The sequence below is a fragment of the Podarcis vaucheri genome (genome assembly GCF_965113315.1).
Source record: "Podarcis vaucheri genome assembly, chromosome: 2".
Lineage (NCBI taxonomy): Eukaryota > Metazoa > Chordata > Lepidosauria > Squamata > Lacertidae > Podarcis > Podarcis vaucheri.
In genome coordinates this window covers 122,618,671-122,643,386 of record NC_138760.1, presented here as the reverse complement: position 1 = coordinate 122,643,386, position 24,716 = coordinate 122,618,671, and the positions used below count along the sequence as shown (strand labels likewise).

General features: G+C 45.1%; 2 protein-coding genes across 2 annotated transcripts in view; both read left to right on the top strand.

Moving 5' to 3' along the window:
* The first annotated feature begins 146 nt into the window (after positions 1-146).
* On the top strand, positions 147-14,109 carry LOC309524866 (tripartite motif-containing protein 10-like). The gene is made up of 9 exons (XM_082210014.1): positions 147-199; positions 1,649-1,746; positions 2,301-2,758; positions 4,075-4,170; positions 6,493-6,723; positions 7,654-7,676; positions 9,571-9,728; positions 11,383-11,415; positions 13,433-14,109. The coding sequence occupies exons 1-9, from the start codon at positions 162-164 to the stop codon at positions 13,945-13,947; spliced, it is 1,650 nt and encodes a 549-aa protein (XP_082066140.1). The 5' UTR covers positions 147-161; the 3' UTR covers positions 13,948-14,109.
* A 263-nt stretch (positions 14,110-14,372) lies between these two features.
* LOC309526197 (zinc finger protein RFP-like) overlaps positions 14,373-24,716 on the top strand; it is a 31,008-nt gene continuing 20,664 nt past the window's right edge. Inside the window, exons 1-5 of the mRNA XM_082212112.1 lie at positions 14,373-16,211; positions 18,756-18,851; positions 20,344-20,574; positions 22,403-22,425; positions 24,167-24,285. Coding sequence (XP_082068238.1) covers positions 15,795-16,211; positions 18,756-18,851; positions 20,344-20,574; positions 22,403-22,425; positions 24,167-24,285 — 886 coding nt within the window. The 5' untranslated portion in view covers positions 14,373-15,794. The remainder of the gene's footprint in view (positions 16,212-18,755; positions 18,852-20,343; positions 20,575-22,402; positions 22,426-24,166; positions 24,286-24,716) is intronic.

The following is a 24,716-nucleotide window of genomic DNA, read 5'->3' as shown; positions in this document are numbered from 1 at the left end:
CGAGTGACACAAGGAGAGCCAGCGCAACTCAACCACCAAAGGCAATCTTGGGAGCAATAGAAAGGAAATGGGGGAGGAGAAAAACAGTGTCCAAAATCGAAACTATTTTGCAAAAAAAAACAGAAACAGAAAAGGGGAAGCATCACTTCCTCTCATTTGCAATGAATTCATGGTGGATGCCATTGCTCTGCAGTCCAAGGTCAGTACATTTCTAGATTAAATTGTGGGAAATGGCTGCATCCAACTTAACATGTTGGGAGTGGGCCTGCTCTGAATCACACCAGCCAGGACCAGACCCCAGGAAACCCCTCCTCATTTCCTGCCTTGGGTTGGGAGGAGATCAGCAGCCTCTCCTGTTCACTGAGAGGCCGCTGCAGAGGAGGCACTGGGATGGGGGGGCTGTCGAGGAGGTACCAGATCCGACTTCCAAGGATGTACCGCAATCATGCATTCCTTGGAGGCCAGATTTGCTGCCCCATGGATCCTGCCACCAAAGGCAGTCACCTCACCTAATATAGATCTATTAACAGAGATTTTCTGTCTCATTTCTCCTTACTGACAAAGAGAAGCTTTCACCAAAGCTGGGCTTTGTAAAATTTGTGCTTTGAAAAATGTGCTTTGAAAAAGAGAAAAAGGGAAGCATGAAGTGTGTTTGCATTCTCACCCACCCTGTCAGACCTGCAGCTGAAAGGGCAGAGAGGAAATGGGTGTTACACTTACAGGACACACCATCCTGCGGGGTGACTGTTGGCGTTTATGGCGTGAAGGCTGCCATAAACAGATTTTCCTGGCACACTTCTGACCAGATTTTGAGCAGAGGTGAAATACAGTTTGCAGCTAAGAGTGAGGCAATCGGACCTGAGTCTGGATTGATGAGCAACACACAGTTGTCTAAGCAGATTGCTTTATTGCCTGTCATTTTGCTTAATGGTTGCTATTTACAGAGGCTGCTGTGGATCCCCACAGCGGAAGATCCGCTTGTATCCTCTCAGCAGATCAAAACCAAAACTCTTTCTTACTCGCACTCACATAAAGCGCTGCGAACGTCCATGACTTTGCTGTCTGATCTTTGCACCTGTGTGAACAATCCAGCTTCCCAGCCAGTGTCATCTTGCATGAAGAAACTCAGGAAGACAGTTTTCTGAAAATGAATGGCCCCAACAGTGACGGAAATCAAGCTCATCCAGGAGCGGAGTGTAAACTCTAGTTGTGGTTACATCTGTAACATAAAATAACCTGTGTCCCCTCAGAAATAAAGTGCGTGGGAACAGGAAGGAGTGACCAGGAGGAAGCAAAAACTTCAGAACCTCTTGTTCATCAACCCAGATCCGTGTTCACAAGAGACGGCTAGTTGAGGGGTGAGTATTTTACAATTGGACCCCAGTCTCTGTTTGAAGCAAAGGGCCAGGCTAGACAGGATGCTAAAAATGTCTCATGCTAGGAAATACTGGTCAGGGTTGGTACAATGTTCGCTGGGACCAACCCTTTCCTTTCCCTCTCCAGCAGTCTTGATGAAAATCACTTCCTCCACAGATGCTTCCAGCACCCTGGCAGTTTTCTGAGAGGCTTGACTGGTGCCTATATTGTTAGATTCTGTTTGTGCCACTGTGCAGTGCTTTGGAGTCACAAGACTTGTTTTGTATTCCAGAGATCCCAGGCTGTTGGAAGTATCACGGAAGACAGGAGACGGATGTGAAGTTACTGGTTTCCTGTTCCTTGGTTTTTCAGTTGCTCTCTGCTTTCACAGTGAGTTTAGAGTGCCAGCATCGTGCACTTTGCTTGAGACTGTATAGGGACGTTTTCAGAAAACAAACAAATCCGACATATATTAGCGCCATTTGAGTGTTAGGCAAAGGGTGGTCTTGGGCTACACCCCTTCTGTGATGTATGTATGATCTTTCTGGGGGTGGTCTTGAGCTACAGGGTAGGCAATTTCAAAGTCTATATAAGGGCTTGCACACCTTTGTCCTGGGTCCTCCTCCTCTCTCCTGCGTGTGGGGGAGCACCCTGTTGCAACAGCTTTAATAAAGATCAGGCTTATAGACGTTTTGCTTTTGTATATCTTGGTCTGGTCTCTGTTCATTTTCCAGCCAGATTGAGCCTTAAAGGTACGCTCTCTCCGAAGGTCCAGTCTTCCTTTAGAAGCTGAACCCCTTGAAGGGACCTCTCAATATTCTTATTTCAGTCCCAGTGAGCCACACTCACTCCCACAAGAGAGATTTGGAAATCTTTATTGCCCAGTGGTTTTTGCAGGTTTCTGCCCTGCTCAAGCTGCTTCTCTTTACTTTGTCATATTACAGCTTCCCTTTCTATCAACAAAGCCGCAAACTCTTCACCCACTATGGCCTCAGCACCACCATCCGTAGACATGGACCAGGACGCCTTGTGTCCCATCTGCAAGGACTACCTCACAGATCCAGTGACGTTGGACTGTGGACACAACTATTGTCAGGGCTGCGTCACCAATTATTGCAAGATACGGGAAGAACAGGCTATGGGGTACTTGGAGTGTCCCATCTGCAGAGCCCAAATGCAGAGAGGGAGTTTCCGCCCCAATTGGCAGCTGGCAAGTATAGTAGAAAAAATTAAACTCCTGCAGTTAAATAAAGGGGGAAAGGATATGTGTGTGAAACACAAGAAGTACCTTGAACTGTTCTGCAAAGAAGATGAAAAATTGGTTTGTGTGTCTTGTGAACGATCCCCAGAACACAAATCGCACACTGTGGTGCTTGATGAAGAGGCTGTCCAGGAATACAAGGTAGGAAATTATCTTGACACTTAGTAATGCAATCCTTTCAATTTTTGAATCGTGGGGTGGTACAAAGTTATTTTGGCACCTGTTTCCACCGTGTCATTTTCCCCTTGCACAGTGTATGACGAAGGAGACAAAAGGTCTCAGAGACAAAGGTTACAGACAGGACACCGCAGACTACTGAGACCACAAAAGGTTAGACAGTGGCAACAATGTTCAGACAGCCATGGCTTTGTCTGTGAGGGGTGTGTGTGCTCCGCACCCCAAGGTCACGCGTGCAGGCAGGCTGAGGCTGCCTTCGGGTGGGGAGTGTGCTCCCTCCGGACCCCACTCCCCACTCCGCGATCATCCCTACACTAGGTGACAATGTTTTTAAAAAAGAAAGAAAGAAAAATATGCTCCTAAATAGTCGGATACCAGCCACCAGCTGGCGCGGAGAGAAGACAGCACTCAAATTTCTTAAAAACACAAAACGATATGCTGGATGCAGATGTGTTAGTAAACAATCTCATTATGATTAGCAGTGAGGCCATTGGCATTTGATCCGGGACTTTCCAAAAGCTAACACATGCTGGATGAAACCTCCGAAACCTCAAGTTTCATATCCTTCCAGATCAAGCACCATAATATAAGAAGAGCCAGGCTGGGTCGGGTCAAAGGCCCATCTAGACCACCATCCTCTTATCACAGTGGTCAGACAGCCAGGTAACCCTTCTGGGAAGCCATTAGGTGGGACCTGAGCACAACAGCACTGCCCCCTCCTGAGGTTTCCAGTATTCAGAAGCAAATACTCTACCACACTGGAGAGTCACTGCTGTATTTACTTCTGACCCTTCAAATGAAAACCTTTTCTCCACAACATAGCTACAACTGGGGATCAGGGGTTAGATCAGGGTGAGGAGACACAGTTCTTAGTTCTCATTAAAAAGTGTGCTTTTATGGTGCTGGAGGAGACTCTTGAGAGTCCCATGGAATGCAAGAAGCTCAAAACTCTCCATTCTTAAGGAAATCAGCCCTGAGTGCTCACTGGAAGGACAGATCGTGAAGCTGAGGCTCCAATACTTTGGCCACCTCATGAGAAGAGAAGAGAAGACTCCCTGGAAAAGACGACAGAGGACGAGATGGTTGGACAGTGTTCTCGAAGCTACCAGCATGAGTTTAACCAAACTGTGGGAGGCAGTGGAAGACAGGAGTGCCTGGCGTGCTCTGGTCCATGGGGTCACGAAGAGTCGGACATGACTAAACAACTAAACAACAACAAGAGCCTTTGCAGATGCTACTCTCAGTCGCAATCACAATCTGAGCTTTCGTTTCCTCTTTAGGGACTGATCTGCAGCCATCTGGAGATTCTGAGAAAAGAGAGAGAAACAATTCTGGCCTATCAAGCTGACACGGAAAAAGAAAGCCAAGATCTCCTTGTAAGTGTCACTAGGAGTAGTTATTATTTTTTTAAAGTCCTCATGAAAATCAATCAGCATCTTAGTGCAATTTCTGCTAACATGTTTTAAACAACTATATATAGCTTTATAAAGAGTTATATAATTATATAACTTTTTGTAGACATCTGAAGGCAGCTTTTCATGTTTGATGTGGTCTCCCCCCGCCCCCCGTATTTTTTCTGGAAGCCACACAGAGTGTCAGTCAGATGGGTGGGGTATAAGAAAATAGCAGCAGTAGTAGTAGTAGTATGCAATTTTGCCTAGTATACACATTTTTTGCAAAGCAATTTCCCATAATATTATTCCTTTTTCTATGCCTTAATAAATGCATTTTAATGCACACTTTACCTTAGTATGTGCATTTCTGTAGTTATTACTTGGCCGAAGAACTGCATTTCAAAATTCAAAGAAATGTGAATTTCAAAAGATTGTGGAGTTTCTCTCTGCATGTTTTTCCCCAGAAACTGCTAATGAGGTAATTTTGCATTTGAAGCCAAGCTGAACTGAATCTCTTCCCCATGTGGCAGCTCAGATCCACAGAACATAAATTAGTTGCAACCTTCTGATTAGCCTTATTGATTCTAAAAGAAATGTCTTTCTAAATGTGCACTATCTTTAATCTTTAGGAAGCTCAAGTCGACTCAAGACTTTAAAGTAAGCAGAGCAGTGCTGGGGATGTGCAGGCTAGATCCGCCCCGCTTCTCCTCTGTTTCTAGTAATTTACTAGTCATGAAAGAAAGGTAAAGGTAAAGGACCCCTGGACAGTTAAGTCCAGTCAAAGGCGACTATCGGGTTTCGGCACTCATCTCACTTTCAGGCCGAGGGAGCTGGCGTTTGTCCACAGATAGTTTTCCGGGTCATGTGGCCAGCATGACTAAACCGTTTCTGATGCAATGGGACACCGTGATGGAAACCAGAGCGCACGAAAATGCCGTTTACCTTCGTGCCGCAGTGGTACCTATTTATCTACTTGCACTGGTGTGCTTTTGAACTGCTAGGTTGGCAGGAGCTGGGACAGAGCAACGGGAGCTCACCCTGCTGCACGGAACTTCTGATTGGCAATCCCAAGAGGCTTAGTAGCCAGTGTGAAGTGAGGGCTGTTTTAGGTCTATGGAAACTCTCTGAACAATGTAGAAACCAAATTATGCCAAGTTCAGAACTGTACCAGGAACCTCTATAGATAGAAAAAAGCTCATTGCTTCCACAAGGTGGACGGCAACAGAAAGAAAGATAGATAAACTTTATTCGCATTAGCCAATGGCCATAGCAACATAAAACAAGCAATATATACAATAAAAAATACAACAATGGGTAAAAAGGACAATCATATGGCCAAGATTATCGTTCAGATAGTTGCCCTTAATCTCATTGCACCCTTGATAAACCTAGCAACCTTTGCTGTTGTCTGATCATTTTGATCTGATAAAAGAAAGAACAATGTGGCCGCAGATGGGTGGCCTGGGATGGTAAGTAAGAGTGGGGTGATGATCTCATTCCTCAGATCTTTATAAAGGGGACAGGACAGGAGAACACGAGCCACTGTTTCCAGATTGCCATCTCCACAGGGGCAGAGTCGCTTCTCAGTTGGAATCTTTTGGTGTCTGCCCTCAAATACGGCAGAGGGCATCACATCCAATCTGGCCAGTGTGAAGGCACGTCTGTATTTTGGGGTAGTTAATTGATACAAATATGGTGCCAGGAAATCAAACTGAGAAAGGGGGGGAGGAGGCATACTAGGGACAGAGTTTCTTTATAATGGCCAGATTGCTCTGTTGTTCTAAGTCCTTCAGACGCTGTCCAATTAGCCTTTTTGCTTTAAAAAAGCCCATCGTGAGAAGCTGATGTGGGTGGAGTCCGCAGGAGAGGAATTTTTGGTGCACAATTTTAGACCACACACTTTTATGGCAACAGAAATGGCAAGGAATAGGGCAGAGCCAATGTGTTCATGCCTGCTGCCTCCCCACTGTGTTTACTTTAAAACCTGAAGAAGAAGGCTTCCTTAGCAACTGAGGGCTTGTCCACACTTCCACTTGTCCTGAGCCTAGAAAGCACGAGTCAAGCAGTTTCCCCCTTGCCCCACACCTTTCCCAGTGAAAACTGCTGCTTGCTTCTAAATTCAAGCGAATGTCCAGAGAAAACCCAAATTTTAGAGGAAATGTGGATAAGCCCTTAGCATTGGTTTCATGTCTTTGAAAAAAAGCAAGTGTCCTCCCAGTGGAATTTTCATAACTCTCCTCCTGATGTTGTAAAGACTGAGACCATATTCCAGACTCTTGTTGTCTTTCTTCCTGCTTCTTGCAGAAATTAACAGAAACTGAGAGGCAGAAGATAGTGGAGAAGTTCAGAAAACTGTACCGGTTTCTTGAAGAACAAGAAGTACACCTGCTGAATCAGATTGAAGAAGTGGAGCAGGAGATTGCAGGGAGAAGGGATGAGCAGCTGGCCAGACTCTCCAGGGAACTCTCCTCTCTTAAAAAGCTCATCCAGGAGATGGAGGACAAGAGTCAGCAGGCAGCAAGTGAACTCCTGCAGGTAAGATGGTGGCATGAACAGCACAAGGCTCAACTTGGGGACGAGGCTTTCTCCAAACCTTTATGTCCCTCTTGCATCTATACAAGTAGTAAAGGAGGCAGATGCACCTCCCTAGGGAGGGCCTTCCACAACTAGGGAACCAGCACTAAAAAGACCCTGTCACAGGGCAGTGCCAATGGAGCATGCCAAGTACTGAGGGGGAAATGAAACTTATACCCATGAAGCTTTAACATTTTGTAATACATTCCTCGCCCCCCCCCCCCATTCAGCCAGAATCATACACATCACTTTCTGTCCTTCGTGTTGCCAGGCTCATTTTGCTTTGCAAAGTACATCAACAGCTTTAATTATGCTTTCTCATATCCAGTTGTAACCCGTATTCTCCATTCTAGAGTCTTATCCACAGGTCTGGGGTGAGAACAGAGTAGTCCCTGGGGAACCTTTGCAATAACACAGCTCTGTCCTTTCCCTTTAATCAAACAACTTTGCAAGTGCATGCAGTAAAGTTAATCCATCTTTTTGACCTTCACACCACATTCAATCAATCTCCTGCAGTTTTGTTGACATCTTGTCAAAAAGGGTACCCCTTCACTTGGATCCGATTGTCCAAATTTAAGGGGAATCTGCAGCGTTAAGCAGTTGTAGATCAAGGATGTCTCATGATGGAGTCTCGGAGCCCGGAGCGCTGCCTCATCAGCCACCAAACAACGTTTTCCACCCCTGTCAGCCACCAGCTTGGGCATGAAAGGGCTTCTGCACCTCCGTTACATTGTAAGAGTCAAAGGGGCTCACTCTCCCCCCAACCATAAACATTTGTGTGTGATAGGCAGACTGACATCAGAGGGCCAGAGTCCATCCATCCCAGGGCTGAAGGGGTTTCATAATGTGGCCTGTGGTGTGCAGTTAATTCCTTTCTCTTCCCCCCTCTAGGATGTGAGAAGCACCTTGCAGAGGTGAGTGGATCCTGCTCATTTCCGTTAGCATCACTCTGTAAGTGTCAGGGAACTGCCATCAGCTCAGAGGCGGGAGGTGGAAGGGCAGCTGGGTTACAGGGAGCCTCCAAAGATTGTGGGAAGCAGCACTTCCTCTGCGGAGGAGGGAAGCCCCGCCTCTAGTGGGGAGGAGATGCAGGGCTCGGAGGATGCAAGACAGCCAAGACACCGTGCATGAGCAAAGCGGGGGGGGGGGGAGGCAGGTCCCCCTTTAGCCACGCCCTCTCTGCGCAGTAGGTTTACGTGCAGAGAGGGGAGGCGTCGGCTGGGGGTCAAGAGACTACTCTGCTGGGGAAAGTTTAAGGACCGCCCATACTCAGATTCTGCTAGTGACTGAGCAAGACATGGAACTGAGACGCTCTGCACTGTAAATGTTTTTGCACCAATAATAAAGCCTTTGAAAAGACCAGTGGGGATCTTGCCTGTTCGCTCTTGAGCAACCACACCAGTAGGCATAACAGTAAGGCTAGGGAAAGTCTAGAAGACGAAAAACTTGGCCCTCCAGCGCCCAACAAAGAGACAGTAGGACTCCACCCTCTGTATCATTTCACTGGTGCACATAGGGGCCTCTCTTTCGAACTTGTAGCACTCCTATTCTCAACCCAAGAATAAGGACCAAAACCCTGCTTCCTCCCTCCCCCAACCACACATTGCTGGAGGCTCCTGTTGGATGTTGTATTCATTGCCTTGCTCTTCAAAAGCCATCAGGAAGGCAAAGTTGGATTTTGTTTTGAGCAATGGAACAAAGGCCTCAGGCAGCAGGTCCTGGAGTGAGTGGTTCCCATCTTCCTGAGCCAGCACCTCAGCAGTGGGAAGACTTAATTCTGGTTGGCCTGGGCTGCCTGCCTGTCTCACGTCGTCACCTTCTCCCCACCTGCAATGTGTCATAACCAAGGACACTGGGAACAGCCACTGACTGAAGGAATAGGCATCTCAGAGGCATACTCTTCACCACGCCAGGCATGGAGAAGGCCCATGAACTGCTCTGCTTCCATGACAGACCCTGACTACCAGTGCCTCGGCGTGGCAGCATTTGCCTGAGAGGGCAGGAAGCCGTTTCTCATGAGGGCCTTTTCACCTGCTATACTTAAAACTCTTTCACTGAAGACTCTTGTGAGAGAGATAGAACAAGGCTTGCAGGCACACCAGGGTCTCTGTGGGCGAGGGTCCTGGAGGATGCCCCTCAGTTTCTCCTCTGTTACCCCTTGCACAGAGCTCCTTGGAATTCCTTCCCTACTGGAAAATCTGATTTTGTTGTACATCTGTGGAAGAACTACCTCAGCCTCTGAGACCATCTGGTGCTAGAGCAAAAGTAATCTAAGTTGTCCATCCATGATACCAGCAGCCTCAAGAAACAAATATTTTAACCTTGCTCAAGTCTTGCTAAGAAAGTGGCTACTCTATACTTCCACACAATAGGAGAAAGTTACATTCTTTGGAGCAACCAGTGTTTTAGTTGTTCCCCTCAAGATATACCAGTTCAGTCACACTCCAGCAAACCCCCATGTACCACTCAAGTTCAGATTAAAGGTCACAGCAGCCATCTTTTTCTTCTCCACACCTTCACTGGTGACATCTAGAGAAAGGACATGTGCGTTGTGATGTCATCGCACCCAGGATATTTCGTTCTGCTTCCTTGTAGAAATCAATGAAGTGAAGTTGGGGCAGAGAAACTGAGTATTACAATATTACCTGATGGTGTTGAATAGATGTATGTGGCCTGGGGTAGCTATTCTGGCCCTCCAGTGTTTGGCTATAAAGTCTGTAGTGACTGGAAATCTCTTCCTCTGTGCCTGCCTGCCCCTCTAGGCTTTCTACCATTTTCTTCCTCCTCTTTTTTCTTTTCCTTTACTAGGAATTATGGCTTTGAAAGTTTAACATTCTTTTTCATCAGATATGAGAGAAGAGAGAGACTGCAGAATCTACTGGCTTTCCCTCTAAAGCTAAAATGGAAGGCCTCCAGATTTTGTGATGTGAATCTCCATCTGGAGGACGTGATAAAGCAGTTCAAAGGTATTGAAGAATGGTTGCAAGGAGTTTATGCTCAGCATTATATTAGACCAACATAGAGCTTGCCAGGCGCTTACTGTATTGTATTTTGCTCTTGCTGTAGACAAGGGTAGGACCATCATACTTAGAATCATAGAATCATAGAGTTGGAAGAGACCACAAGGGCCATCGAGTCCAACCCCCTGCCAAGCAGGAAACACCATCAGAGCACTCCTGACATATGGTTGTCAAGCCTCTGCTTAAAGACCTCCAAAGTAGGAGACTCCACCACACTCCTTGGCAGCAAATTCCACTGTCTAACAGCTCTTACTGTCAGGAAGTTCTTCCTAATGTTTAGGTGGAATCTTCTTTCTTGTAGTTTGGATCCACCTAAACATTAGGAAGAACTTCCTGACAGTAAGAGCTGTTCAACAGTGGAATTTGCTGCCAAGGAGTGTGGTGGAGTCTCCTACTTTGGAGGTCTTTAAGCAGAGGTTTGACAACCATATGTCAGGAGTGCTCTGATGGTGTTTCCTGCTTGGCAGGGGGTTGGACTCGATGGCCCTTGTGGTCTCCTCCAACTCTATGATTCTATGATTCTATCCATTGCTCCGTGTCCGCTTCTCTGGAGCAACAGAAAACAAGCTTTCTCCCTCCTCTATGTGACATCCTTTTATATATTTGAACATGGCTATCATATCACCCCTTAACCTCCTCTTCTCCAGGCTAAACATGCCCAGCTCCCTTAGCCGTTCCTCATAAGGCATCGTTTCCAGGCCTTTGACCATTTTGGTTGCCCTCCTCTGGACACGTTCCAGTTTGTCAGTGTCCTTCTTGAATTGTGGTGCCCAGAACTGGACACAGTACTCCAGGTGAGGTCTGACCAGAGCAGAATACAGTGGCACTATTACTTCCCTTGATCTAGATGCTATACTCCTATTGATGCAGCCCAGAACTGCATTGGCTTTTTTAGCTGCCTGACTTGTGGTCAGGCATCCCCAAACTCGGCCCTCCAGATGTTTTGGGAGTACAACTTCGATCATCCCTGACCACTGGTCCTTTTAGCTAGGGATGATGGGAGTTGTAGTCCCAAAACATCTGAAGGGCCAAGTTTGGGGGTGTCTGCTCTTGGTGGTCCAGCCATCATTGGATTTTCCTCAGAAAAAAATTATGGGGTATAAGAAATTGTGACTGCCACAAATAAAGAAAACCCACACTAGGCTGTATATTAAGGCAGGATTTTCCCCTTCTATTGTGCATCTGTTTACAATTCCTTTGGAATGAGAGCTCTGCCAGTCCTTCCTCAGCAAGCTTAGTTTCTCATGGTGTTTAACAATTCTGGCTTTAATAATTTCCCCTACCACTAAGGCTGCCTCCATCTCCCCCCTGCATCCTGTTATAGGATTGCTATTGCTTGGGCTACCCTCTGCTATGGACCCCAATTTCAGGGAGAACATTCATAGACAATCAGATTTAATGTGGGATTTTTTTATTCTCCTGTTTTGAAGTCTCGTTTACCATTGCTGAGTTTTACAGTTTTCTTCTTAAGTTGTTAATTCTTTGTTCTACCACTTGAAATAAGGATACGACAGATATGGTGTGTTGCTTTTCTATCAATACTTTATTGAGGTATAGCAGTGCAGTGTTTAAACTTGATATATTTCTTCTTCTTCTTCAGATGCTGTGTTATTCAAACTACAGTTTCAGAAAGGTAAATTTCCAATGGCGACCCAAATGCAAAGGAGGAAGGGGCACTGGTATTTCTTTGGGGGTTAGATCATCTTTTCTTTAGACTTTGGAACCATCAATAGGTTAATAGCCTTATAGCAGCATTTGAGTTCTTCATATGTACATTGAATGACCAGAGGATGGGTTTATTTTATTTTATTTATTTCATTTCATTTCACTTCATAAAATTTATACACTGCTTGTTTGTAAAACAAAAAACCGTCTGAAACCTAGCGTGGAAATTGCCTTTTTCTGCACACTGGGTCAACATCTTCATCAAGCTATCTTACTATGAGCTCAAGGTTTCATGCATCACTTTCACTGAATTTCATTTGCCATTTTACCGCCCATTCACTCAGTTTCTGGAGCTCTTCAGTGTCTCGTTTTTGGTTCAATACAGTCATCATAACTAAAATCAGGGAGCAGCAGCATCTAAAATTACAGTTATCACAATAAAATGTCTTGAGCTCCTTTTTGTAATCTCTTTGCAGTCACAACTTTGCATTCTGTCCCTGTGCACAGTTTCATTCAGGATGACATTTTGCTGGGTGCTCCACCTCTACCCTGTATGCAAATATGCTATGTAATGAGAGCAAAATCATCCATTTGCTTTTATACATATATGTTCACAGTTTACCAATTATGATTATTATTTATACAAATATTGAAGAATAGTTTCCAAACTGCTCTGGGGATGGGAGGAGGAGGAGGATGTGTGTGTGATGATACTGGCACTAGCCAATAGGCACCAACCACAGCCAAGTTTCACTAGATAAGCTACAAACTGGCAGATCCAGTTTAGGCACATCTTGTTTCAAGGCATGCGGAAATACAAATGCAAGTGTGCTTTCAGTACAATATCTGAGCTTTAAAACAACAACTGTCAAACCCAGGGAGACTTTGGCAGGCTTCAGGATAGCAAATGTGCACATAAGAAAACAACATGGAAGGAAAGTTCAGAAGTTCACAAGGCAAGAAAATCTTCTTGGTTGCTTAATTTCGCTTCTTTCCCAGATTGAAATGTGACCCTTGAGCCAGAATTAGTCATACCTCCAACGGAAGCAGAAATAGGTACTGTGGCACCTTGGTTCTTGAACGGCTTAGCTGCTGAACAAATTGGCTCCTGAAAACTACAAACTCGGAAGTAAGTGTTCCAGTTTGCGAACATTTTTTGGAAGCTGGACATCTGATGCAGCTTCCGCTTGACTGCAGGAAGCTCCTGCAGCCAATCAGAAGCCGCGCCTTGGTTTTCAAATGGTTTCGGGAGTCAAATGGACTCCCAGAATGGATTAAGTTCGAGAACCAAAGTAACACTGTAATGGGTTTGCCCTGACACACTCCCCAACTGTAACCTTAGTGAGGGCAGTAAAGATTTTGTGGTTGTTCTCTCCTTACCTGAACTGGGGGGGGGGCTCTCACCCCTCACATCCCTGAAGCCCCAAATGACCATTTCTCACAGAGAGTGTCAGATGAGGGCAAATTCCTTCCTCCCCTGCCCCTTCCAATCCCTTTCTCCTTCTCCTTCACTTAGAGCTGAATAAAGGTTTACTGGGTGGTTTTGCTTCTTGGAAGATGCCTGGATTGACAGCAGGGGCCCAATCCTGATTTAAAAGCCAACTTGGGTTACATACGCTTCAGGTTACAGACTCTGCTAACCCAGAAATAGTACCTCGGGTTAAGAACTTTGCTTCAGGATGAGAACAGAAATTGTGCTCCAGCGGCGCGGCAGCAGCAGGAGGCCCCATTAGCTAAAGTGGTGCTTCAGGTTAAGAACAGTTTCAGGTTAAGAACGGACCTCTGGAATGAATTAAGTACTTAACCTGAGGTACCACTGTATATTTATTCTGATAAGCGTCTGGAAGAAGGGGGGAGGGTCTCAATCCTGCATGTGATGCAAAGAGGTCCCGTTTCTTTGAGAGGGGTTTATTAGATCAGGATGCCCATCTCTGACTCTCGGCTGATTCTGCCTCTCTCCTCTTTTCCTTATCTTCCCTCAACAGCAAATGTCACTCTGGATCCAGACACAGCCCATGCCAGGCTCATCCTGTCCGAGGGTGGGAAAAGCGTGAGAAGGAGAGACAAAAAGCCACGCCTGCCTAACAATCCTGAGAGGTTCAGCAACGGGCCTTGTGTGCTGGGATGTGAGGGATTCACAGCAGGCAGACATTTCTGGGAAGTCACTGTGGGAAGCGAGGGAGAATGGGTTTTGGGGATCGCTAGGGAGTCTGTGAGGAGAAAGGACAACTTTGCCTTTTGTCCTGAGGGAGGGATCTGGGCTGTGGAGAAGTGGGGAGGGAAGTACTTGGCCTGCACCTCCCCTGTTTCCCATCTCTCCCTGAGTGAGGAGCCCAGGAGGATCCGGGTAACTCTGGACTATGAAGGGGAACGTGTGACTTTTTTTGACGCTGCCTCGGGAGCTGAACTCTACACATTTTCAGGAGGCTCTTTTTCCGGAGAAACCCTCCTCCCTTTCTTTTATCTGTGGGGAAATAAAACCCACCTCAGGATCTGCTGAAGAAACTAAATCTGCCTCATAGGCCCAGTTGAAGTTGGGGATGATAGGAGTTGAAGTCCAGCATCATCTCAAGAGCCACAGACCTCTCTCCCCTCTCTAACAAAGGGAGATACCTGAACAAAGAAACGACCTTCTTTCCCCACTGTATGTATGAATGGAAAACCTAATTGTTATGTACTGAAGTTCTCACCCTGGGCCAGCAGGGGGATACTGTAGATAGTTTTCAATCAGGTCCACGTCAGTTATTTTAGGCGGGAAACCCTGGGTTGTTGTTGCTACAATGTTGACAGCCGGCTGCCTATAAAAGCAGGCTGGCTGAGCTGTTTGCTGTTCAGTTCTGTTCCAGCTTACAAAATAAAGAGCTGCTTTGGAGAAATCGCTGGGTCGTCTGCTATGTCAACCCACAACTTAACACTAATGAGAACTTATTTAATTGGTCCCCCCGCAAAAAATACTCACACACCAGCAGCATTTTATTTAATGATAACAACAAATTATTGAGCGCTTACCCTTATTACTTCAAATTTCTCACATCACCCCAAAGAAAAAGCCCACATCTTCCTAGTGCATAATTTAGAAATCTGGAAGCCTTGAACCCAAGCAGCAACCCTGAAATGAAAAAACAGCTACGTTTGGGGGGGGGGAGCACCATGGCTTTTGTTGAGATGCCTGCCCTGTTCATGATCCGAGCTCCAGCCTCCAAGGCTTTGCTATTTCTTCAAAAATAAAACAAAATAATCATAGTGTTTTTCTTTCTTCACTCAACACACTGCTTCATGAACCTTTCTAGAAAGGAGAGCATCCCTAGGATGTAATTCCTAGTGTGGGTTTTTTTTTGTTTTTGGATGCTTACCAAAAGGAATGCAGAAGAGGGAAATCTATTTTCATAGGTCTGACCTTGGAAACTTTAGCCTAGGCACCTAGTGCACTTTACCACTTCAGACTGCAGCAAGGAAAATCCATTTTTTGAAACGTTCCTTTATGTTAAAAAAGGCCCTGCACATAGAAACCTAGTACAATAGAGAGCAAGCTTGGCCAGAATCATTCTTCCTGATGTGCTAGATTTTTACTTGCATTGAGAGAATCAAAAAGGGCATGCCCTACCTTCAGTTTGCCCAGGACGCGGGTAGCGCTGTGGTCTAAACCACTGAATGTCTTGGGCTTGCCAACTGTAAGGTTGGCAGTTTGAGTCTTTTCACTGAGGGCATCCTTCCCATCCATGATAACTTCAACCTGGACCAATTTTTGAAATCTATCTTTCTTTTTCAGCATAATCTTTATTGGTTTTTCTGTTACATACTACACATCCACATATTGTATTACATTTTACATTTATACTTGTTCCTAGGAGCTGACTTCCCTCCTTCCTTCTTCTGGCTTTTTTATATCGCCTCTAAATTTTTTGCATTGTCTTTATCCATTTTGTATATTGTTGTTCTTCTTCCACATTTGTCCATAAAGTGTCTGTAAACAAATAAATCCTTCTAGATATACAATTATTATTGTTGTCTGCCTATATTCATTTACAACTACTATTAGTTACATTGGTCACATTATACGTTTTACTTCAGCCCACTCCAACAGACCCTTGAGCAGAGTAAGAGACTAGACATCCTGGCCAGGAGGACAGGGGAAGCCCCTTTTACACGGCTCTTCCTTCAGGGAGGTGCGTTTCCTTTAAACTGGGTGTATTCCTGCACAATGACAGTATTTTATTTGTTTATCACAGTATTTATAGTACTGCCAGCATTAAGAAAAAATATTGAGTCATTTCTAGGTAGGGAAACACCCAGTGACTGAAAACTGAGAAAGTGAAACTTAGCTCGGTTCTTTGGCCCAAGGGAGCCATGGCTGCTGCTGAGAGACCCGTAAAGGATCTCTCCACTTGCTCCATCTGCCTGGAGTATTTCAAGGATCCAGTGACCATCCCAGAGTGTGGGCACAACTTCTGCCGAGGCTGCCTGATCCAGTGCTGGGGGGAATCGGAGGCAGAGGCTTCCTGCCCTCAGTGCAGAAGAGCAGTCCAGCAAAATAATCTCATCCCCAACCGGCAACTGGCTAACTTTGTGGAAATAACCAAGAAGTTCAGTCTCCAAAGCGGGGAGGAGGAACAAGGAAAGGGGAGAGTTTGTCAGAAGCACCAGGAGCCCCTGAAGCTTTTTTGTAAGGAGGAAGAAACCCCCATCTGCGTGGTGTGTGACAGGTCCAAGGAGCACAGACATCACGAGGTGATCCCTCTGGAGGAGGCTTCTCAAGAGTACAAGGTAGGAAATCACTCGGGATCTTGATGGGGTAAAGAGCTGTGGGTTTTCTTGGGAGGTTTACTGTAATTCTTAGGTTCAACTAGACGTGACATTAACACACCCTCCAACTGTCCCTATTTTCTAGGGACAGTCCCGGATTTACAGAAGCCATCCCAGTATCTGATTTGATCCTAGAATCCTAGAATCATAGAGTTGGAAGAGACCACAAGGGCCATCGAGTCCAACCCCCTGCCAAGCAGGAAACACCATCAGAGCACTCCTGACGTATGGTTGTCAAGCCAATCCTGGAGTGTCCTTTTTTCCTTACGACATCCCTATTTTCATTAGAAAATGGATTTTTCTGCTTTGTCCTGGATCTTAGGCAAGTGAGAAAGGAAAACGCTCAACAACCTTTTGGATGTCCTGATTTTTTAAATATGGCACTCCTACTGGAGGGTATGCAAAAATTTCCTGAAAGCTTGTTTAAATAGCCATTGAGAAGCTTGGGGTCTCATGGGAGGTGGGTGGCACAAGTGTAATTCTTTTCTCTGTGTGCCAAAGGGGGCTTCACTTGAAATCCATATGAGGGTGCCAAAATACCAAAGATTACCAGAGTCCGTCCCTGATGCCATCCACTATTACAAAAGCTGCCCCAAGTCTTGTGAAGTTTTGCCTGACTGCCCCCACACTTGCGATGAAGACTCCTGAGGCAAAGTGATGGTAGAAAAAGGTTTATATTTCTTAACAAGTCAAAAATTTGCAAACCAAATTTAGAATTTGCAGGCAGGCCTAAAACTACGCACACATTTGTGGTTTAAAATGCAGTGATGGCACTTCAAATCACATTTGCACCTTGGTAGGCTCAGCTGGTGGAACTAGTAACCAGAGTAGGACCTGACTGCATGGGCGTAGCAGGCTAGAGAGGGAAGAAGTACACTTTTTAATGAGAACCCTTCTCTGTGCTATTATGAATAAAAACAAAATTCTGATTTTGTTTCAGGAGCATCTTTTTAAAAGGCCTTTTACTTTATTTTTAAAAAAACCCCACTACACTTGTTTTTCTACAATAGCGCAAATATGCTCTTGTGCAATGTAATAATAACAATTCAAAGTAAAAGTAACAATAATGAAATGAAACTTCACAAAAGAGCCTTCCTTTAAAAAATGTCCATTTAGAAACCTGAGGGATAACCCAGTTTTCAGGAGTGGGGGCACAACTAAGCCTTAAGACTCTTAATTTCAGGGTCGTGGGCTCAAGCCCCATTTTGGGCAAAAGATTCCTGCTTTTCAGGGGATTGGACTAAATAATGATGATGATGATGAAGATGATGATGATTTACACCCTGCCCATCTGGCTGGGTTTCCCCGCCCACTCTGGGTGGCTTAGAGGTAAAGGTAAAGGACCCCTGACAGTTAAGTCCAGTCGCGAACTACTCTGGGGTTGTGGCACTCATCTCGCTTTATTGGCGGAGGGAGCCGACGTTTGTCCGCAGACAGTTTTTCCGGGTCATGTGGCCAGCATGACTAAGCTGCTTCTGGCGAACCAGAGCAGCGCACAGAAACGCCGTTTACCTTCCCGCCTATTTATCTACTTGCACTTTGACGTGCTTTCGAACTGCTAGGTTGTGAGGAGCTAGGACTGAGCAACAGGAGCTCACCCCATCACAGGAATTCGAACTGCTGACCTTCCGATTGATAAGCCCTAGGCTCAGTAGTTTAGACCACAGCGTCACCTGCGTCCCTATATAAAAGCATAGTAAAACATCAAACTTCAAAAACTTCCCGATACAGGGCTGTCCTCAGATGTCTTTTAAGTTATGTAGTTCTTTATCTCCTTGACATCTGATGGGAGGGTGTTCCCCAGGGAGAGTGGAACCAGCAGAAGACCCTCGGAGGAGGACCTCAGTCTGGGATGAATGATGGGGTTGGAGATGCTCTTTCAGGGGTACTGGGCTGAGGCCATTTAGGGCTTTAAAGGTCAGCACCAACACTGAATTGTGCTTGGAAACGTACTGGGAGCCACTGAAGATCCTTTAGGATCTTACATGGTCTTGGCAGCCACTCCAAGTCATCAGTCTCTAGCTGGATTAGTTGTAGTTTTCGAGTCACCTTCAAAGGTAGCCCCAAGTAGTGTGCATTGCAGCAGTCTAAGCAGAAGATAACCAGGGTATGCACCACTCTGGCAAGACAGTGCACAGGCAGGTAGGGTCTCAGCTGGCGTACCACATGGAGCTGGTAGACAGCTGCCCTGGACACAGAATTGACCTGTGTCTCCATGGACAGCAGTGAGTCCAAAATGACTCCCAGGCTGTGCACCTGGCTCTTCACACCCACCTGTCCCCCCAAAACAGTACTTCTTAATCCTTGTGGTCTCTTCCAACTACAGTTCTATGATTCTATGAATCTCCCAGAGCAAGTGTCAGAAACTAAAATGTACCAGAGAGATTATCAGTTAAAAAGCTAAGAGCAGAGCCACTGGGCAATAGAATGGAGCATAGTGCTTGACTTCTCTTTCTCTCTCTTTCTCGGTCTTAGTCACAATCTGAGATTTTGTTTTCTCTTTAGGGAATAATCGGTAACTGCCTGGAGATTCTGAGGAAAGAGAGAGAAACAATTCTGGAATATGACGCAGACCTGGAGAAGGAAAGCCAAGACCTCCTTGTAAGTGTCACTATTGTTAGTAGGAAGGGAACAACTACTTGACGAATCAAGTAGGGGCTGAGGAGGGATGGGGAAATCTACTTTTGTTTCTCTCAGTTTCGTATATTTCTGTCTTAAATTCACTTCTCCACATCCCCACTTCACTTATTATTATTTTTAAGTCCTCATGAAAATCCATCAGTATTTTAGCACCATGTTCTGCTAATATACATATTTTTACATGAGGTTCTGCCCAGTATACACATATTTTGCAAAGCAGTATCCCCTAATTTCTTTTTCTATGCCATTACCTTAATAAATACATTTTCATGCACACTTTAACCTTAGTATCTGCTACAGATAGGTAGCCGTGTTGGTCTGCCATAGTCAAAATAAAAAAAATTCCTTCCAGTAGCACCTTAAAGACCAACTAATTTAGTTCTTGGTATGAGCTTTCGTGTGCATCTGAAGAAGTGTGCATGCACACGAAAGCTCATACCAAGAACTAACTTAGTTGGTCTTTAAGGTGCTACTGGAAGGAATTTTTTTATCTTAGTATCTGCATTTTTGTAGGCATTACCTGGCTGGAGAACTCAGAAAAAGTGCATTTCAAAAGATTGCTGAGTTTCTCTCTGCATGGTTGTTGTAGTTGTAGTTGTTTTGTTTTGTTTTTTTTGAAAGTGCTAATGAGGTAATTTTGCATGTGAAACCAAGCTGAACTGAATATTTCCCCACGTGGCAGCCTACATCCACAGAACAGTTGCAACATCCTGATTTGCCATAAGGGTTCTTGAAGAAATGTCTCTAAATGTGCCCTATTTTAAATTTCTAGGCAACTCAAGCTGACTCAAGGCTTTAAAGTCAACAGAGGGATGCACAGGCTAGCTCTGTCCCCCTTCTCCTGTTTCTCTCGGCTTCCTACTCACAGAAGTGGCCCCTGTGGACTGCTTCTTGTCCATGGAGGATCTCTGAATATCTTAGAAACTGAATTTTGCCAGGTCCAAAATGTACCGGGAACCTCCACAAATAGAAAAAAGCTCATTGCTTTAGGCTGTCACCTTCCACAAGATGGAAGACAACAGAAATGACAACAGATAAGGCAGAGTCAGTGTGTTCATCCCTGCTCCCTCCCCACCATGTTTAATTTAAAGCCTGAAGAAGAGAGCTTCCTTAAGCACCGAGGGCTCGTCCACACTTCCACTTGTCCGAGCAGTTTTACCCTTTACCTGCTCCTTTGCCAGGGAAAACCCACTGTTTAGTTCTCAGTTGGAATGAACATCAATCCAGAGAAAACCCATATTGCTGTTTGCTCCAATTGAGTGCTAAGGAGCATTTTTCCCTGGGTGAAAACAGCAGAATAAGAAGAAGTGGGGCTAAGCCCTGAGTGTTGGTTTCATGCTTTTGAAAAAATGGAAATGCCCCCTCTCTCATAACTCTCTGCCTGATGCTGTAAAGACTGGGCATATTCCAGATTCCTGCCTCCTCTTTTCTTCTTTCTATCTGCTTCTTGCAGAAATTAACAGAAACTGAGAGGCAGAAGACAGTGGAGAAATTCAGACAACTGCGCCAAATTATGGAAAAACAAGAAAAATGTCTGCTGGATGAGACAGAAGAGATGGAGAAGGAGATTGCAATGAGATGGGATGAGCACCTGGCCACACTCTTTGGAACTCTCTCCTCTCTTGAAAGTATCATCGAGGAAATGGAGGAGAAGCGCCAGAAGCCAGCGAGTGAACTCCTGCAGGTAGGATGGTGGCAGGAACAGCACAAGGCTGGAAAAGGGTGCCTGCAAACTTTTATGTGCCTCAAGTGGTAGAGAGGCTGTTTACTGAGCCTCTAGCTAGGTCTGTTCTGTACAGGAGCATCTCAGAGAACAGGGATGGTTTATTTACTGGAGATTATTGTTCAGTGCTGATTAATTAATTAATTTATTATATAATATTATATTATTTATTGAATTGATATCATACCCTTCCTCCCCAAGACAGAGGCATAGGAACGTCAGGTGGTACCTGGTGCGGAAAATTTCTTGTCACCCCCCCCCCTGCTCCACTGAATTGAATTTTCAGCCTTCACAACATAGGAAAACGGCCAAGTAAACAGCCATTTTCGTGGAGGAGGGTCCAGATATTAACTGATATGCATGAAATTTAATATATAGCTATATAATCCCTAGTGTAGTAAGATAACACCTTTGGAGCAAAAAAAAGTTTTCTATGAACCGCCCTAGTAGGGCAGTAATTGTTTCTTGATAATTTGTCACCCCCCTCCATGATGGCACCTGGGGTGACCCGCCCCCCGCCCCCTTCCCCCGCCCCTGCCCCAAGGGGCCTCTGGCAGCAGATTACAATACAAAATCGAAAACAAAGCAAAAAGCATTTAAAAAACCATTTCAATTAAAAGCATTGAGAACAACTGCAGTTAAAGGCATTCTAAAAGCAATTACAATTTTAAAACTGACTTCCATCTCATGATGTCAAGGTTGCCAGGAGCAGTGTTCTTCAGCTATCAGATGCCTGGGTAAACAGGCATATTCACATTCCTCCTGTAAGTTTTCATGCTACGGGTTTTCCCCCCATAGAATTGTAGAGTTGGAAGGGATCCCAAGGGTCATCTAGCCAACCCCCTGCAATGCAGAAATCTCAACTAAACCATCCAAACTTCTGCTTAAAAACCTCCAATGAAGGAGAGTCCACCACTGTCAGAGGGAGTCCATTCCACTGTCGAACTGCTCTTACTGTCAGAAAGTTTTTCTTGATGTTTAGTCTGAATCTCCTTTCTTCTAACTTGAAGCTATTGGTTTGAGTTCTGCCCTCCTGAGCAGAGGAAAACAAGCTTGCTCTCTCTTCCATGGCATAGCCCTTTAGATATTTGAAGATGGCTACCACATCTCCTCTCAGTCTCCTTGCTTTTCTTTTTTAAATGTTTCCAGAATCAAAATGGTAAGCAGTAACTGGCTGAGATGTGAGGTTGCTGTAGGGGTATTTATGACAATATCCCAGAAAGACTACACCATGTTGGCTTATGTGTCTACTGTACAATGAAAATTATACCGGAAAAGGGTGGGACGCCACCATTTTTTGGTGAATAAAATCAGATGAATGTTCAGAAGTTAAAACCCAAAACTAGCAATGGTAAAGAAATTCCATTGGCTTTGCACTTAAAGGTGAAACCACCAAATGGGTAATAAATAGTTACAAAAATTCATACAGTATCATAAAATGAAAATAATGTAGGGGGAAAAATTAAATTGCAGAAAATTGCTTTGCAAAATGCGTGTTTGAGGCAAAACCGCACATAAAAATATGTATATGTACTAAGAGAACTTAACACTAAAGTGCCAATAACTTTTCAGAAGGGACTTTTATAAATTTCAAACTGATGTGGAAATGTGAGGAGCTAAAGACTAGAAAATTAAATTCTGAGAGATAACAACATTGGCTGGTTGAACTATTCCTATCTAAAAAATTGGTGTGTTCTGGGCAGACTGACATGCGAGGGCCAGGGTCTGAGGGGGTATTCCTAGTGTGGCCTGTGGTGTGTAGTGAATTCCTTTCTCTTTTCCCCTCTAGGATGTGAGAAGCACCTTGCAGAGGTGAGTGGATCCTGCTCATTTCCATTAGCATCACTCTGTAAGGTTGGGAAAAGACCAGAAGGACACTACATAAAGCCTGGCCCTCCAAGCTCCTGATGGAGAGACTGTCGGACAAACTCCATCATTTCACTGGCATAGATAGGGACCTCTCTTTTGAACTTGTAGTGCCCCTATTCTCAACCAAAGGATCAGGCCCAAAACACTCCCTCCCCTCATCACACATGGCTGGAGGTTCTTCTCTGCCTGCCTGAAGTTCTGTTCATTGACTCTGGAAACATTTCAAACAAATGATTAAAAAGCCATAATACAGGCAAAGCTGGATTTTCTACTGAGTGACGGAACAGAGAGGGCAGGCATGGCCCTACCAATGGGCAGAGTGTGTCTGTCGCCTCAGGCAGCAAGTGAGACAGCACCTCAGCAGCAGGAGGGCTTAACTTTTATTGGCCTGGGCTACCTGTTCATCTCACATAGTCACCTTCTCATCATCTACAATGCGTCACAGCCAAGGACACTGGGAAAGGGCCCTGACTGAGGGAGCAGGCAGAGAAGCAGGCACCTCAGGCCCACACCCTGGACCACACCAGGCATGGTGAGGGCCCATGCACTGCTCTGCTCCCATGACAGACCCTGACTACCACCATGGCAGCATCTGCTTGAGATGGCAGGAAGCCTTTTCTCATGAGGGCTTTTACACCTGCTATACTATATTTTGCTGAAGACTATTGTGGGGGAGATAGAACAAGGCTTGGAGACACACCAGGGGTCTATGTGGGTGAGGGTCCTGGAGGATCAGTTTCTTCTCTGTTGTCCCTTGCACAGAGCTCCTTGGATAACTTGAACTGGTTGTACACCTGTGGAAGATCTGCCTCTTTCTCTGAGAGCATGTGGTTCTACAGCAGAGGTTATCTAAATTGTCCAAGCAGGATACCAGCAGATATTATGACCTTACTCAAGTGTTGCTAAGGGAAAGTTGCAATAATTCCACGCAACCAGTGCCTTAGTTGATCCCATCAAGAACTGCCAGTCAGCAGCAAATGCTAATGTACCACTCAGGTTCAGATTAGAAGTTACAGCAGCAACCATCTTGTTTTTCTCTACACCTTCTCTGGAGACATCTAGAGAAGGGAAATGTGTGTTGTGCTATCATTGCACTCAGAATAATTCGTGGCCCTCACCTGTGGAAGGCAATGAAGTGAAGTTGGAGGAGAGAAACTCTCGAGCGTTACGATAGTACATTGTTATGTACTGAAGTTTTCACCCTGGGCCAGCAGGGGGATACTGTAGATAGTTTTCACTCATGTCCACATATGCAAATAAGGGATTAAAAGTGATGTTCAGTGATTGGATAGTTACAGAAAATGGTTACTGTTGAGTTGTAGTGGAGCTCTATATAAGCAGGCTGGCCGAACCTTTCAGTTCAGTTCTGTTCTGGCCTGTGAATAAACAAGAGCTGTTTGAAGAATCGCTGTGTCATCTGATATGTTCACCCACAACTTAACATACATAATGTTTTTTATTTGAATAGAAATAAGTGGGGAGACTCAGGGATCTGCAGTTGCCTTTCTGGTCCTCAGGTGTCTGGCTGTGAAGTCTATACTGAGGGGAAATCTCTGCCTCTGTGCCTGCCTGTCTCTCTAGAGTCTAGACTTCTACCATTTTCTCTCTCCTCTTACTTTTAAAATTTTGCTTTACTGTACTAGAAATTCTGGATTTGGGAGGTTAACATTCTTTCCCCCATCAGGTATGAGAGAAGAGAGAGACTGGCGAATGCACTTTCTTTCCCTCTAAAGCTAAAATGGAAGACCTGCAGATTCTGTGATACAAATCTCCTTCTGGAGGACATCATGAAGGAATTCAAAGGTAATGAAGAATGGCGGCAAGGATTTTGTGCTGGGCATTATATTAGTCCAACACAGAGCATGCCAGGCTCTTAGGCATTGTATTTTGCTTTTGCTGTGGACATGGGTTGGCATGATCATAACTTCCCTCTTGGTGCTCCAGCCATCATTGTATTTTCTCCAAAATGCCTCATATGCATTGGCACCCTGGGGCATGAGAAATTGTGTCTGCCACTTGTAAAGAAAGCCTTGTTGTTGTTTACTCGTTTAGTCGTGTCCGACTCTTCGTGACCCCATGAACCAGAGCACGCCAGGCACTTCTGTCTTCCACTGCCTCCCACAGTTTGGTCAAACTCATGCTGGTAGCTTCGAAGACACTATCCAACCATCTCGTCCTCTGTCGTCCCCTTCTCCTTGTGCCCTCCATCTTTCCCAACATCAGGGGGGTCTTTT

Coding starts and splice junctions, on each gene's coding strand:
- LOC309524866 (XM_082210014.1), top strand. CDS start 162: ATGAATTCATGGTGGATGCCATTGCTCTGCAGTCCAAG. Junction 200..1,648: donor CCATTGCTCTGCAGTCCAAG/GTCAGTACATTT, acceptor TTTGTATTCCAG/AGATCCCAGGCTGTTGGAAG. Junction 6,724..7,653: donor CAGCAAGTGAACTCCTGCAG/GTAAGATGGTGG, acceptor TCCCCCCTCTAG/GATGTGAGAAGCACCTTGCA.